Genomic DNA, 17,618 nt, shown 5'->3' with positions numbered 1-17,618 from the left:
TACCCAAAAATCAAACATAGTTCACCCCTTACGCACGTTATCACGTCCGTCAAACTTAGCCTGGCTGTCAGTTGGAATATTAGAACTAAAAACATTGACATAACACACTCAAAGGCATCAATCTCTTCACTGAATACTTGCGGGTTAAGAAATAGATAATTATTACCTTAAGATCCATCTGTTTTCAAATCCACATCATTTGAAAATCACGACATGGATGTCTGTCAAACAATAACGTGCACAATACACGGTAGTATTTACAAGAAGCAGAGATCTAGCAAGTACACGCATTTCCTGGAAAACCCACACTACCGGATGTTCTGAATGTGTCATTGCTTTCCGAGAGGAGGGTGAAACTGGCGGCCTGATCGGCTTCAACAACGTCTGTCAGAGACAATAACTAACATAATACAAAGCCTAACGCAGGAGAGTATAAATTTGTTCTTCACTCACTGAAATTGAATCAGAACGTTCAGTAAATAGCCTACTTCACACTCCATGCTAAAGAGAATAAACACCAATCCAATTGAAATCGTTCAACGTTGATTTTGACGGATATTTTTATGCAAAAACTACACATTCTTATTCTGACATTCCTGATTTGAATATTTTCAATAATTTTCTATTCTTGACTGATCTTTTTTTTCCATAATTTTGGCAATAGATGAACTTTTAAACGAGTGATCTTGAGATGAGGCCCTTTAGACATCCAATTTGACTCTCTTATGCTGATGTAATATATATTAAAAAAGCAAAGTTCAAAGTTTGATAAAATGTTGGTTAATATTACATTAACTATGTTATTAATCTATTTGTTATATTTAAATGACCTCTTAGCAGATTTTAATACTTTGACACAAATCATATATCTTTTGTCATGCTTGTTTAGTCACTTAAGACAAACCAGCTCTCTTAACATCAATACCTTGGCAAGACACAATTAATCGTTCACACACAGACACATTAATGTCATTAATGGAAGGCAAATATGTCAGTCAGGTAGCACTACCAATACTCTAGAAAGACTGGCATCATTGCATTGTTTTATTTTAGTATCGACTTTGCACCAAAATACTTTTGACATTGCTTGACTCTTTAAAATGACTTTCAATGCAGTCACAGTAAATAACATGTTTACCGCATAAAGCACATATTTTAGGTTATCTGACAAAAAAATTCTACAGTACACGAGGATGGGCTGAAAAAAGGATATCTGATTTTGAAAGACAATAGGCCAGCACAATTTTCCACTAATTTCTCTGGCTGATGAGCACAGTTTGTCATTTAGACTGGATTATTTTGGTTTATTGTTTTCCTGTTACAATGGAAATGAAAAAAAAATTGAAAAGAAATTGGCAGAGAGACAATCACAGTTTGCCTCGAAACACAAACATCTCATCAAAGCCAGGCCGGTGGCGGTAAAGATGACTCTTAGCATCAATTGCAAAGACAAGCAAAAGCTTCCAGTAACACAGTTAAGCTTTTTTGCACACTTTTAAAACGTACTGGGCCATGTAATGCCTTCGAACAGGGCTTAAAAACAGCATTGCCTGTTGTTGGTGGGTTTCTACATCTTGTCATAGTAAATGAGCCCTCATCCCAGGGCATGAATGACAGAGGGGGCATAACCTCTGAGGGGGTGAAGGAAAGGGTACAAGCTCTCAGGCAGTCAACTGACTCACCACTCAATGCCTCAGTCTGCCATTTCTGCTCCAGTGAAATCACTGGATGGAACAAGGAATAAGCTGCTGTCCCATGATTCACACGTCCAGTTCCTGAGAGCCAGGCCTATTCTGCAGGCAAAATAAAGGTTTGCTTGTACATCATGCAGCGCTGGTGCTCAGGCTGTTCGTGAATGAGCTCTGCATCTGTCAGCCGGCTCTCAGCTTGTCTAATCTAGCAGGATACAGCTGACAGTGTCAGGTACATTCTGACATGGCATTATTTTGGCTAAATGTCAAGCTCCTAGAGCTGCAGGTACCTGGAAAATCATAACGGCAAGGACAGGGTGTGCTCTGAGACAGCAATAAATCCCCCATAAAACCTTTTCCTAAATATAGAGCGTTGTTCATTTCATTGAGAGGCTATAGCTTGACTTGTGCATTTAGCTTTTTTGGTGCCTTGCTTGCAGCCACAGCCATCGAATTAGACAAACGAATCAGCGAGTACAACAGGCAGTGCATCTGAACACGGCTATTGAATTATGTCACTTACACAGCATGGCATTATTCATTTAGTTTATGAGCACAAACAAGCAGACAACTGCTACTGCTGACTGTAGAATCTGTAGTTTCGCCCTCCGCATGTATTTTTAAACAAACTGAAGTGGACAGACAGCTCATCAGAAATGGATGTGTGAGTTTGAGGGACAACGAGCACAATCAAAAAGTGCAGCAGGTAATTAAAGAGCATGTTACATGTCTTTTGAGTCAGTGTAACTGCTACGCCACTCCTATCTTGGGTTACTGGGTTAAAAAAATGTTCTGTTCTTGTGCTGTAATTCGAGAGAGGCTGGTTAATTTCTCCAGTGACCTGGGAAACTATGACCCTGACCCTATTTGAAGAGGTCAAAGGTCACAGCAGGCGTCCCACAGCTCAGGCCTAACTCAATGCCTTCTATTTGTGGAGAGCGGACCTTTGTTTCCATAAAGGGAAACAGGTTATACAGTAATAACAAAGAATAAAATGTTACCCACTATGGAGTAGGACTCTCATAAGTAACAACACTTCAGTACCAAGTCGATAATACATAAATAAAAAAGGATATCACTCTTTCTAAAATAATGGTAGTTCTAATTACAGACTATACCGTCTTAACAATTGTAAAATAACTATTTCTGATCAAAATGTCTAGCCTGAGGGGATTTGAATGTTAAGAGAATCCAAACAGACAGGACAAAACAAGTGGAAAGTATATCATCTGTAAACATAGCCTTAACGTAACCTGAAGGCCTTTGAAATACCATTGTATGACTTTAATATGTAATAATAATATTTATATTTATTTCTAAATATTAAATATTAATAACATTAATGTTTATTTTTTGAGGATTTGGGAGAGGCCGTGTTGGAAAAGGCTGCTACTGCTGGAGGCAAAAAAGAAGTTATATAGAGAGAGAGAGCAAAAGAGAGAGAGAGAGCAAAAGAGAGCGGGGCCAAGCTGGGTTTTTTTGAGCCTGTGCCAGTTCTCATCTCTCTGCAGTTGTATTGCTTTGAGACAATGCTCAGCAAAGCAGCTGTGTGGCTTTAGCCCCCTCTACCCCACCAACCAAACCGGAATTAGCAAATCAAATGACGTCCTTGTACAATATAATGCAAAATCATCCTCCATGTCTAGGGTGCATTCAAGGACATTCAAGGGTAGATGCCGGATATGATTCACAGTTCTTTAATACTAAATCAAGGAAGCTGTTTAATCAGTATAAAATCTGAAGAGAGAACAGCAGCTCTCTGAAACATGGTAAAACCCTTAACGTATGCCAGAAGCCATTATCATCCCTGCACTGTGAGTACAGCAAGCACAGTCATCGCTCTTCACGTACCCAACGGGTTGCGCTGAGGACATTTACACTGTTTTAGGCCATCCCAACATTTTCTTATCCACAATTTATTTTAAAGCATGGCTTTATTTAGCTTTTAGTCAATAGTTCACATTCAAGAAAGGCACCAGAACTGATCTTTAATTTTAAATTATTTAAATATTATTGTTAACTTTGAGGGAAGGTAGAAATATACACAATTGAAAAGATGTATGATTTACACAAGTATTTCTCAGGGCAACCGTTTCACAACGAAGAAAAATAGCAATCAATTAGTGGTCTCCACCAGCTATAATTAACAACCAAAACATAAACAGCTGTGCATGTGCACAAATGAAAGCAGCCACATGTGTAAATGTCTAAAAATTGCAGACCATAACGGGGAGAGTGTAAAAGCAGACAAACAAGTCTTCCAAATCCAAGCTGTATAGGGGCATAGTCATTTACTGCCCATTCATATCAAATGTATTTCAACATGATGTACTTGCACAGATGACAAGGTCGCAGCTGCTTTCATTCAGAGCAAACAGATGTTAGCTTTCAATAAAACAATTGCCACTATTTTCACTCTCTTGATTACGACGAGCTCAGATGTTTTGTGTTAAAGTCATCCCAAACATTTTTGTACACCTTCCATCAAAGCAGATGTATTTGAGCATTAGACGGTCCAGTGTCTGGATTGGTGCAGCTGAAACTCTTCCACTGAGCTCTCCATGGTGCTGACGGCCTGATTCTGAGCAGAATCACTGAGGCTGAAAACACTTGTGTTTTATCCAAACCGTGAAAGAGACTTCACACTCACGCAGAATCGCAGAGCTAGAGTGAAGAAAATTATTCTTGCACTTAAAGGGTTAGTTCACCCAAAAATGAAAATTCTGTCAGTAATTACTCACCCTCATGTTGTTCCAACCGCGTAAGACCTTCGTTCATCTTCGGAACACAAATTAAGATATTTTTGATGAAATCTGAGTGCTGGATCACTTCTCCATAGGCTGCTAGGTGACCGAAACTTGCTGGCCCAGAAAAGTTATTAAAGAGATCGTTAATATAGTCCAAGTGACTACAGTGGCTCAATCTTAAGTACAGGGTGGGCCATTTATATGGATACACCGTAATAACATGGGAATGGTTGGTGATATTAAAGTCCTGTTTGTGGCACATTAGTATATATTAGTACACACCACCCATCTTGAGGAGTTTGCCCCCTCACATATACTAATGTGCCACAAACAGGACTTTAATATCACCAACCATTCCCATGTTATTACGGTGTATCCATATAAATGGCCCACCCTGTATATCAAGTGACGAAAATACTTTTTGTGCGCAAAAACAAACAAAAATAACGACTTTATTCCACTATTCATTTCCTTCTCTCTGGGCCTCTAGCTGGTTCACGTAGTGTTTTTGCGCAGCGCGTCTGTGTTACACGTCACCACGTAGGCTCACTATTGGCCGACGCTGGTCATGTGTGTGATGCGTGATGACGTGCAACACAGACGCGCTGCGCAAAAACACTACGAGGCCCAGAGAGAAGGAAATGAATAGTGGAATAAAGTCGTTATTTTTGTTTGTTTTTGCGCACAAAAAGTATTCTCGTCGCTTGATATACTTAAGATTAAGCCACTGTAGTCACTTGGACTATATTAACGATCTCTTTAATAACTTTTCTGGGCCAGCAAGTTTCGCCTAGCAGCCTATGGAGAAGTGATCCAGCACTCAGATTTCATCAAAAATATCTTAATTTATGTTCCGAAGATGAACGAAGGTCTTACGCGGTTGGAACAACATGAGGGTGAGTAATTACTGACAGAATTTTCATTTTTGGGTGAACTATCCCTTTAAGATGTGCAGGACTGCCTGAATGTTAACAAGATTGCTAGTGTGGACCCAGCCCAGATGCCTATTAAGCAGCCAAATTTCCAAGTGTGCTGAACGTGATTCATGAGGGATATAGAGCTCTTCAACAAGGAAAAATTGTGCTTGTGCTATCAGTTGGTCTCACAACCTCTAAAAAAAAAAAAGGGCTAATGTTTATGGGGATCACATATGTTGTGCCTGTGTCTGTTATATGATCTTTAGATAGTAGATAGGTGTTAAATATTTAATGAATGTTGCACAGCTTGAATAATTTGAATATTTGCTATAAGGGATTATATTAACGAAAGAGAATCATGTTTTTGTTTTTTTACATCTCTAAAACAATGACTGGCTTTACATGCAAATAATCACCTTCAAACAACAACAAAAAAATTGACATTGTAAACATGTTGAAATCGTGTTTTCTCCCTTTTTGACATCAAAACATAAAGAGACATGCATACGTGCACACATTGATTAAACCATCAGAGCACTGTTTAAGACATGTAAAGCAAGAACAGGCTGATGGGGGAAAATCGTTGTGCCAATCGTTTTTGCTCACGGTTTATGATCACTGTTTACATGACCTTACATGCTGTCAGGTTATTAAGCATAATTAGTGCAAGACTGTGCATGTTTCTAAAAACACTTTTAATAATAAACCGTGAATAAATACCACTTTCGACAACACTTTGATCTGATGACATCATACAGACCTCACACCCACTGAAGAACAAAATGTATAAAATAATTATTTCTAATCAAAACTATTAAAAACATCCAGTACCATCAACTCAATTTCACCTGTAAGCAGATAATCGGTCCCCTGAGGTCCTAGCTGGGGAAAAACTATAGCCTTAGTTCCACTTTTAGAAGTATTATTAATAATATTATATATGTATGTGCACTATTAGCATTAACATCCTATATTCCGATTTTCAATTTGTATTAAAATGACTTGCTATTTGCAGAGTAATATCGAATTCTTCTTAATATCTAAGTCTTCTTTCAGTAATATTTGTTAGTGCTTGTTCTTCAATATGTTTTACTCAAATGTTATCACATACTTTATTTTTAGAAAAAAGTAAAACACAAGAGTGCAAAAAGTAGCCTACACCTACTTTATTTATAACATAAAGCTGTACTTTTACATTATGCATAAAGTAACTAATGTAGTGAGACAAGATGGGCAGACTACACCAGTTTAAATCACTTTCTTCCAAGACCTACAACAATCAACTCAAGTTTCACTGCGTACAACATATGTAGGCTACATGATGTCGACATGCCATGTCATGAGCAGAACACATGACAGCTTATTTTACAAACACTCATCTCACTTTTCACGAGCCCTATTCCTTCCACTATTACTTTTTAAACAAATGAAACACCCTTAGAGCCCAGTGGAAAAAAAACTAAATGAATGCTTTTACACATCCTTAGGATCGGGTAAAAAATTTGGTTTCATTTAAAAAGCTTTCAACAGTGCAAGCTGAGAAACAGCCATTGAGAGATGCAAATTGTAACATTTCTTCAATTAAACCAGCCTGACATTTGTGGAATAACCTTTGCAGGCACATCAAAAGCACTATCTCATCCCACCAATGTGCTGTAGTGCATGCTAAGAGCCAAGCAGGTTATTAAAATTGCCGCCTGCCATCAGAAGCACAACCTGTTATTAGCTTGCGAGAACACGGGAGAGATGGAGCCAAATCACAGAGCAGCGCAAGGTTTCGGTAGCACAGCCCACATCCCTGAAGGTCACAGGAACGTCCTCTACCCTTCGCTTCTCCTCTCCCCTGCTCACTGCATCACTGCTTCCAATCAAAGCACCAATTTTGATGTTACGCTCATTGAGATGCGGGCGAATCAGAGCTTAGTAGCTGGCAGCAGGGGCCGTGATTAGATAGGCGTCCAGTTAACTCTAAATGAAGGGCTCGGACTGCCCCCATCAGTTATGCATCAATTTTCATCTCACAACGGTGAGTACCAAAGATGTTTGAGAGGAAAGCGTTACCAAAAGTAGAGCCTACTCTCAAGGCTTAAGAGCTCCTTCGTCTCATGCAAACACAACCGTGATTATGAGAGGCCTTGTGATTACTTCATAAGGACCAACAATTCACATTGATGAATCTCTATTAATGATAGTCATTAATTGTAACTCTTAAACAGCTTTCATAAAGCTAGCCTCCACTGAACTCCAAATTGACTATATGAACTGTTAATATAAACTAGTTCCTATTAGCCAGGGGTTAGTGGAGCTAAGAGCACATGGTGGCTTTGACTGCAGACAGATCACACACACACAGATAACACACACACACACACACGAGGCTCTTTAAAGACAACAGCAGCTGAACCAGTCATCAGCGGCTTTCTCTGTGAGCTCCAGCAATGGTCATCCTACTATCTTTTCCCATGTGCTAACGGTTTTGACCAGCCAGCAAGACCTGGTGTTGCCATTCTCCTGAAACAAACACTGGGGGCCAAATGTCTGAGGCCACAAAAATCTGGGTTTCAAATTTTTTGATAAATGGAAAGAAACATTTAAAACAAAGGAACATTGAGAGTGAGATATCAAACGAAGCAGAAATGTTTATGATTTCGCACTATTTCTAGGTCACTAATCAAATAAGCAGAATTGTAACAATGACCTTTCAACAAAACACATAAGCAAGACACAAAAGACATTCTGTTAATATAATCTAATAGGAAAAAAAGTTGTATTTGTATTTAATTGAGCTTTGTCTTACCTTTTTAGTAAAATTTTATGTATTTATTAACGTAACATTTAGTAATTAGTACAATATTAGAAGTACCTGGCAGAGGCTCAGTGCAAAAGTGGGCGAATCCTTATTGTTTTACTTGGATTGGTTGCCATGTCTTGACCACATCAGTGGAAACTGGTCGGTCTTTGCCCTGGGTTTGTAGAGCACGCTCACGTCAGGCCAGTATCAACAACACATGACAGTAATGTCAGGCCTCTATGGCCGGTATGCTAGAAGGAACTCAGAGGCCTAGCACATAAATATCACTCCCATACTAAATCATCTCTGTTCCCAGCAATGAAACACTAACTTTGAATACGGATGAACTGATCTGTAATTTCTTTGTAGCCACACACTGTAAAGCCTGGAACACACCAAGCCGACGGTCGGCCGTCGGGCAGTTTTTGTGCGTCGGCCGACTAAGTTTCCTTAGTGTGTTCCGCACCGTCGGCTGAAATTGGTGCTCGTCTGCTTTTTTTCGGGCCGTCGGTGAAAGAGGGAACTCTGATTGGCTGTTCAGCTTAGTGAACGAGTCAGTGCACGAGAATAATAGCAAAACAGCGAGCAAAGTCAAAACGGTACAGATAGAAGGCTGTTCTAATGTTACGTCATCTTACCTGAGTGTTCCTTAGCGAATATTTCAATATTAACATGAGAGGAGCGGAATAAAGAAAGTGTTTAGCAGGATTGATATCCAAAACGGTGAGCACGCACTGCTTTGTTTACGGTTTGTGTATCTGCAGCCGGCAGCGTCGGTTTCCCTTTTTGAATGACGAATATAGACGAATATATCTGCAGAAATAGACAGTTGTCTCATTTACACGCAGGCGCAGAACGCGCATTCTAGCTGACAGTCGGCAGTAGTTCTCTCGGTGTGTTCAAGTGCAGCTTTTTACCCCGACGCAAGGCGACAACACAGTCGGCTTTCATCAGCGCTAGTTCGTCGGCATTGGCTTGGTGTGTTCCAGGCTTAACACAAACCAATTTTGACGACGTGTCTTTGTCTTCGGTTATTAAAGTACTATGTAAGAATATCAGGGGATAAAATTGTACTGTTCAACACACAAATCCTGTAGTAAATAAACATATTTGACGGTACAACTGTCAGTTTCAATTTCTTCAAACATCATTATCGCTCACTTCAACTATGATCCATCCTAGTGGCTGCAGCAACAAATGGACGCAAATCTGACGTTTTTATATTTTTATACTGCAACATGAAGGCATGAGAAGTCCTCTCCCCAGTTTTATTATGCATACTCGTTTGTCATATTGACAACAGCAAACAGTCAACGTGACATCCTAAGGAGATATGTAATTTAAAAACATTTCCAAATATCAATTCAAGAAGCGTAAAAACACAAACTGTCAGTTGGGATCAATAGCAAATCAATTTCACACCATTCTTATTGAGCTGTTTCAAGATGGAATTTGTTGCAAACCTTTAAAAAAAAAAAAAAAGCCAGAGGAAAAAAAGAACTATACTCGAAAAAGCTTAATTAAAAGCAGAATTACTACTGAAAAGTAACACCCAAGTGTCCTTTGACTTCCACAACATGCTCTTCCACTGCACTCATTTGCATATTAAAAACCTAAGAACCTAAGTATCAACCGACAATTAAAATAATTTGACGTTTCTCTGGTAATAAGAGCTATAGGCGCATATACCGAGCACAGAACTCACAGGGTACATTGTGTTAGAGTGTTAGTGAGAGGGACAGCTGATCTTTGGGTGTGTGTTGTCCGCCTGTTAGCCCAAAGGCAGCTGGTGTGTTGCCAAGCACGAGGGGTTACACAGGCGCACAACAAACCCACTTGCTAGACATCTCAGTAATTCTGAGTGCTTTAATGAAAATACAAAGTTCAGCCTTAGGTCTATAAAAATATCGTTGTATTGTGGTCTCATAACACATGCACACAAAACACACGCCTCATTTGAGACGTAACCCTCCAGTGGGTCAGAGAACGTTGTGAGCTTTAAATGGGAAACGGCAGTCAAGGAGCAATCGGACTAAATCACTGGATGGAAAAGCAAAGGCTCATTTCAAGGAGCAATAGCTTTTGGTAAACACCTTCCCGTTATTTGCCAGTAAAACAAGACAGGAAAATAAATAAAGCAATTTAGAGCAGAAATACAAAACAATATTAAATAAACATGGAATATAAATCAATATCAAACTCCGCTTCTGTAACGGTGTTGAAACCCTGAGCAAAATGTAAATAGAAACTTTTGAAACATAGGCTAGTTCATTAAAAAAAAAGTGTCCATTTAAGGCTAGTCTCTGCCTTAAGCAAAATCATTAAAGGTGCAGTAGATACGCAAGAATTTTTGTGTTGCTAATGGCAGGTAGCCTCGGCTGATTGATAGATGTAATCACACCTACAGCAATATGTGAACAAGGAGCATTTTTCTCCACTGACAGCCAATATAAAATAGCCATGTATTCTAATGTGTCTTGGAAACCTTTCCCGGTTCCCTCCCTCTGACATCACAGCTCATGCACCGGTGGGACGGTTGCCAGTGAAAGGCTTGGGACTGTGCACGATCTTGTGGTGCCATCAACCAATCAGTGTCACAATTTTCCCGTGGCTCTAGAGTGATTAGTCACGGCTCAAATGATTGGCTCAAAAAGGTGAGCACAGAACTGAGTGCCCTTAAGCAAAGATGGCATCATGCAAATACCCAGCTTGATTCAACAAACGTACAAATAAATGTGTGCAAACTGAATTGTACACTGTTAATAAAAAACAATCTTTTTTTTATTGTAAAGAAACAGCATCTGTGGTTGCCAGAGCTTTACCATTACAGAAAACAGAAGAAACATTTTGAGCTTTATGGATTGAACTTAAAATTACAGTAAAAAAAAAAAAAACATTTCATTAACTCATATAAATGTTAAAATACCAAAGTCCTAAAAATGCTTGTATATCTTTATAATATACTGACAACCACCATAAAAACACAGGCGGTAAAGAGAAAGCCACATGTAGAATCAAAGCTCACCACAAGAAGCTTTTTCTCAAGCTGAAGTAAAATGACTACTAATCGTGTCTTCTGTATGCCACACAAATACAAAACATAACCAAGGTAACACATATGATACACACTAATATAATGCAATAAACCTTAATTTGACATAAAATAACAAAATAATGTGCATAGCATTATTTAATTGAAAAAAAAAAACATCAAATATGAAGTGCCACAGGGAATTCTGGGAATGTTTTTGACGTTTTTTGTTTTGTTATTGCCCCCCTTAGGGGAAACTAGTTTTGTAGCAGAAGGTAAAACATATAGACAATACATAATACACAAACAATATACTGTATAATGCACATCGCACAAATCATAGTTCATATCAAAGTAATCTACCTATGAAGAGTTCATTAAACCAACAGCCACCGAATTTAAAAATAAAATAAAAAAATAACTTAAATCTTTTTGTTCTTCCACCTGGCACTTTAAAATGACGCCCAGAAGGCAACAATTGAAATTCTTTATATTATGAGTGATCTATATTTCTTAACATTGAATGTGCCTTACTTAAAATCTGTCTTTGATAAATGTCAAGGCTGTATTTGACTTACTCCTATGACTTTTCTTGCCACATTAACAAGGCTATTCAACCTATTCCTATTCGTCAATGTGGGATTGCCAAACCAAGCAGCGATACAAAAAGAAAACACTGATTCAATAAAAGACTTATAAAATAAAGTCATCATCTTAAAGCATACATTAAATGTTTTATCTTCCTTTAAAAAAACAACTATTTCACAGTAAATTATAAGATGGCTTGTTCTTTTTTTCATCTACTGGTAAATACAACTTGATAGTGGCAATCATATTATGCCCTTGTGAATACCGATCATTTCCAACGTGACTTCAACACCAATAAACCTCCTTGGCTCAAATAAAAAGATGGCAATTTTGTTTATTTCGGACAGTAGTGTTGCTACTGCTACCTGTGCTAGAAATAAAATTCCCACAAAATCTAAAAGTCAGCATCTTTATTACAATTTCCCCCTTAATAAGGCCACAAATTGTTCCCTTAAAGACTCAATAGGTATTGTACTTTAAAGTGCATGCGTTTTAACTGGAGCCTCAGGCAAGGTGCCACAGAGGACAGAGAGGGAGAGAGAGAGAGAGAGAGAGAGAGAGAGAGAGAGAGAGAGAGAGAGAGAGAGAGAGAGAGAGAGAGAGAGAGAGTGTGAGTTCACATTAAGTCACCATTCCTGCCGTATGGCAACTGCACCTTAGGGGCAGTTATTATCACCTAGTGAACAATGGAAAGACACTTTGAATAACCAAACCGTAAAGTCTGATACAAAACCAGGAAGTGCAGATGAACAACTCTAAGATGATGTGCTCTGGATTTGGAGTCTTTTTTTCCAGGTGCATTACTGTATGTTGCGTCTATATGACTGATATAACGGCATGCTTTCAGTCTCACCCACTTGCTCAACATGGCCGGCCTATAATATGCATCCCATTACTGACACCATGCCTGGAAGACCTGCCGTCCGCAGTCAGCTGCACAGGGATAACGTTTCAGCCTCTTAATGCTACTAATAAGCACGTCCCCCTTGCAACAGAGTGTCAATACCCATCCACAAAGTCACCCTCCAGACTCTCCTTCTACATGGAAACACAATTATCCCCAGCGCCATTTTCATGTCTTTTTGGAAACGGGATATGGTGAGATATCACTTGGCAAAACATGCTCATTCCCAATGGCACATAAGTTGTCATCAACCACTGAACTGATTAGGGAAACACTGACGCTGCGAAATAACCGGTTTAACTTATACATCATATCCCAGAGACGACAACAAGGCTTAATCAAGGCTTCCAAACAGCTAGTGATATAAACACAGGCCTGACTGTGTTTTAACAACCTCCATCCGAAGAGGATGAGCTACAGTGTCAGTTTCAGATAGGCTCTGCTTTGCTGGAACGCTTGTACATGTAGGTAATTAAATGATAATGAATACTGGTGACTTCACAGACACCATTAACCCTTTTCATTTAAATAAATAAAAAGATCAACACAGTCTCATCCGAACGAGAAGGAACACGTAATTATTTCATAATGTCAACCATTTAAAAACAAAAACACCCCACAGCCAAGGTTGTTGACAAACTAACAGGGCGACAAACCATCTAATCTGTATTTTAAGTCATTCCCAGACAGATATCTTAGTCAGTAGGTACTAATAGGGATTAAACCGTATGGGTGTTTGAATCCATGCAGGCCTCATGTGGTTAATTATAACTCACTGGATATTGTCTCCTCAAATCCCACTTGAAGCAGCCAAAATGAAGCTTTGGGTAACCAGTCCGTTTTTATGTCTGCAATGAATGAGTCTCCAGAGAAGCAAATAACACTTTTCCATTTACATTGGACTGAAGCCAATCCGTCAAAGATGGACACGCAGAAGATAAGCCACACTTTTGTTGCAATCACACACACAGGGTCCATTTTGAGTGCCTAATGGAAGCCATCACATTACTACTAAATTGAATGGATGTGAAGAATAAAAAAGAAAAACTATATTTCATACTGCACAATTGCAAGCAACAGGTCTGGATTGTTTTCCTACGAAAATCAAACACTAAAATGTGTTTGTAGTTGAGGATGGCTGTTTAGTTAAAGATAATCTGTGTCCCTACATGACCGTGTGCAGCATTATAAACGTGCTGGCTTGCTTTTAATTGTATTGCCCATAATGAACCAAATAGCATATATTTTTAAAACCACTAAGAAAAGTAATCTAACAAATACCCAGTTTAACACCTACACGGCTTTCAAGGCAGTGTATGAATAAATGCTGTCTAATATTAACTTCATGTTGCCTTCATCTTGAGTCTCAACGTCTTGTTTACAGAGTGAACCTAGTAACAGTTCACATGGATTACCAGGTTACTGATTGCAATCACATCTGCATAAATCTCTAATTCTTGATTCACATCAAGACTTGTTTATGCTTTGAATCTTAATCATTTTTATCCATCAACAAACCACTGACATGAAGCAAAAGTATAAAACAAAATTCTACATCATTCAAAACAAAACCATGACCCAAAACACGATTGATACATTTTTACTGAAAGCGTATACATCTAAATAATGTGATTTGTGAAGGAAAATAATAGGAGGCCTACTGTATATGAAAGGCTCAGGTTTGTTGACAAAATGACATGAATTCAATTTCACCACGGTCTTTTATACAATAAATACTGAGATGTTTGGGCTTTGTGCATCATTCTGAGTAGTTTATTCAGAATGACTGCTGCTTGCTGCAATATTGTCATGCAGATCCAGTGTATTCCCAACAATGAATCACTTCTATCAAGGCCAATCCGCTGCCATCTAAATGTCATTTAGTTATTAAGATACGCAGAGAACATGATCATTTAATTCCAGCTAATGGTGCTTTTCATGGAGAGGGAAAGAGGCTTGAGATGCATTACCTTGCTTTTGATGTTGCAATGGCAGCAGACAGTCCACAGGTACTTGAGGGTCCTCCACAGGAGGATGATGAAGAGACCCCCGAAGAACGTCACCATGGATGAGGCAAGGAAAGCCCACCACATGCGCTGACCATTGTTGTCACAGGGTACGTCTGGTGAGAATGGAATGATCACGTCCATCTTCGATATAGAGACAGAAGAGTCCGGATTTTTATTAAAATTGAAATTATTACTCATTCTAGAGCTGCTGCTGCCATGGGATCCGTTGCCATCTGCCACTAGCATTGAGAAGAAGCTTTGGACAGCTCCTGCCAGCGCCCCCAACCCCAGCCATCAGCCATATTGCTTCAAATATCCCTCTCCTTTCTTCTCTCTGTTTTTCTATCCACGTCTGCTCAGTGGAAATAATATTTTTGTGTGAGAAATACAGCAGCTTGGAGAGCGTGAGGAGAAATCGCGCGTCCGTTCCCCTCAGCGCGAGACATTTAAATCCGCATTAATGACGACTTCGTATTTTCATTTTGAAGGGTTTTCCTCGTCTTTTTCCATATCTTCTAAATAAAATGGAGTCTAAAACCAATATTCGTGTAGTCTCTGTTGTTATCAGTGAGAAAGCAGTGGATTCTTGCGAGAAAAACGGACAAGCGACTGTCTCTTCAGGCGGCTTGTGTACGTCCAAGCTCTCTGTTGTCCATCCAGTGACAGGGTCGCCTCAGTGGTGTCTAATCGATATTTCGCTCATAAACGACAACTTAATCAATGTCTCCAAAGCTATCCAGCTGGGAATCAAGCTGCTCTTTGTAGTCTTGCGAGGCTAGGTGGAAGAACCCGTTCAAACATCGGCGTTTCGGCGACTATTCCGCTCTCAATGACACGTCGATGTCCCCATTCACTTTCCTCAGCTGATCCAGGCAGTCCGTCAGACTCAGATCTGCTCCACAGATTGTTGGGGAGATTTACAGGTAGGAGGGCGGAGCCAACCCGTTATAATAAAGATGATAGGAAATATTTTTTATTAAACGTACAACAACAGGTAACATTAGAAAACATCTTCATAACAATAACTAAGAAGGAAACAATTAGGAAAATAAATACCACACGCAGATTAATAATATTTACAAAACACATAGGCTAATATTTTACACTAGACATACTTTTTCCATTCTTGATTTGTTTAAGAGGCTGTATTAAAGAGATGTGCTTACAAAAAGCCTAGATGGATATTATCACACTTGCATGCTGGGTAATGAATATCAGCAGGGCTGTCTGTATCACATAACACTTTGCTAGTGTGAAATCACTTAACTATATAACACTTCTATAAACATTATAGTTTATAATAGTGAATATATATATAATTTAACGTACCATCAGATAAAACGTCCCATTTATTTGTATAGGCTATTTTTCTTCGCATCAAAGATGTGCGTGTTTCCAACGCGCTGTCTGCAAACCGGTCTGGAATCCCTTATGAGTGGAGCGGAGCAAGAGATTCCGCTCCTACGCTCAAATCGTTCTGTAATCACTTCGCTTAACCTCCATTGCGTGTTTTACATTAGCCGCTCCGACAAACTAGTGAGGGAAACCAACAATAATGTAAACATACTTTTGGAGCAACTGAACCTAGCGTTGGGACTTCCCAAAACTATATAATTCAGCGTACATTTGCAATCTGATTAATGGTAAAAATGATATGGATTCATATTTTAGAGCTGCGGGGACGTATTTCCAGGGAAATTGCATAGGCTACTTCCATGCACGTTTGTACGTCGCTCGAAATAATTACGCAATTCTGACTTTTTTCTCAGAATTCAGAATCGTGAGATAAATAAAGTCCAAATTGTGGGATATAAAATCGTAAAGGAAAGAAGCATAAACTCGAGTTAGCTATAAAGATATAGGCTACATGCAATTGTGAGGAAAAAAAACATTATTGTGATGTAAAAAAAAAGTCGAATTAGCTTTTTTATTATCAGTGGCAGAAACAAGCTTCCGTTACGTTTGTAAAAAGTCTGGTTTTCTGTTTTAACCGCCATGGGTCAACATAGTAAGCTTTGACTGAATCAAAATTATAACTTTTAATATGAATTAATGCGTTGTCAAATTTACAATAATAAGTGATGTCTTTAACAGTCATTGTTATAATTCCTTTGTTTTGTCTGAAAAAATATATGCAGTTTTTCCAGAATTTCATAAAACACACAAATACTTTAGTTTTAAAGCGTCTGAACGCAAATACTCGTGGGCTAGATCTTTAAATTAATTTATCTCGCTTTATTTGAGCATATACATGTGGACAGTTAGCGCATATAGCAAGATGGTCTCTGGTGTTTGTGAGGAGAAGCATTTAAATCCTATAAGATCAACAGCAGTGTGTCTTGTGCATTCAGATGTCACATGATACTTCATTACACATCAGTTTATCCTTGTCTTTGTCTCAGTAATTTGGTAGTGGTTTCATCGTTGAGGTCTAAGCTGTTTCCTCAAAGGTCAAGGATAAGAGATAAGCTTAGTAAATTATTGGGAACCTGTAAAAAATAGCTTGCCTAGTTTCAAGGTATAAATATTGATGGTAAAATGTAACAAATAAATGTTGGGTTTTGTTGTTGTTATTACTATTATAAGACAGATGACAAGCTAGACTTGCCTTTACTTCACAGGCTATGAAATGAGACCCTAAAACAAGTCATATTCAAAATATAAACAAACATTACTGGAATGAGGTGTGAAGGAGATTTACTGACATCTATGATTTTTATGTTTGAGATTTACTGTCTGAGAGGTGCTATTACTTGACCAAAATAGCAGCTGAAACATAATCTTCGTAAATAGTTGTCAGCTGGTGTACTGTATGCTGGTATATAGTCATATCACTTTTCCAAAATATTCTAAATTTTTTAAATGGATAAGTTTTAGGTTCAATTTCATCTTTTGTTGTTACACTTTTCCATCCTTTTCAGAATTGTCTGTTAAATACCA

General features: G+C 38.6%; 1 protein-coding gene across 11 annotated transcripts in view; it reads right to left on the bottom strand.

Moving 5' to 3' along the window:
* kcnma1a (potassium large conductance calcium-activated channel, subfamily M, alpha member 1a) overlaps window positions 1-15,566 on the bottom strand; it is a 182,664-nt gene extending 167,098 nt beyond the window's left edge. For all 11 annotated transcript variants that reach the window (XM_084092686.1, XM_084092687.1, XM_084092678.1 and 8 more), the window contains exon 1: window positions 14,640-15,566. In XM_084092686.1, the coding sequence (XP_083948812.1) occupies window positions 14,640-14,924 (285 nt within the window). In that variant the 5' untranslated portion in view covers window positions 14,925-15,566. The remainder of the gene's footprint in view (window positions 1-14,639) is intronic.
* Between the last annotated feature and the right edge of the window lie 2,052 nt (window positions 15,567-17,618).

Source organism: Abramis brama (genome assembly GCF_963993115.1).
Source record: "Abramis brama genome assembly, chromosome: 19".
Classification (NCBI taxonomy): Eukaryota; Metazoa; Chordata; class Actinopteri; order Cypriniformes; family Leuciscidae; genus Abramis; species Abramis brama.
Note: the sequence above shows the minus strand (reverse complement) of the source record. Positions and strands in the feature narration are given on the sequence as shown.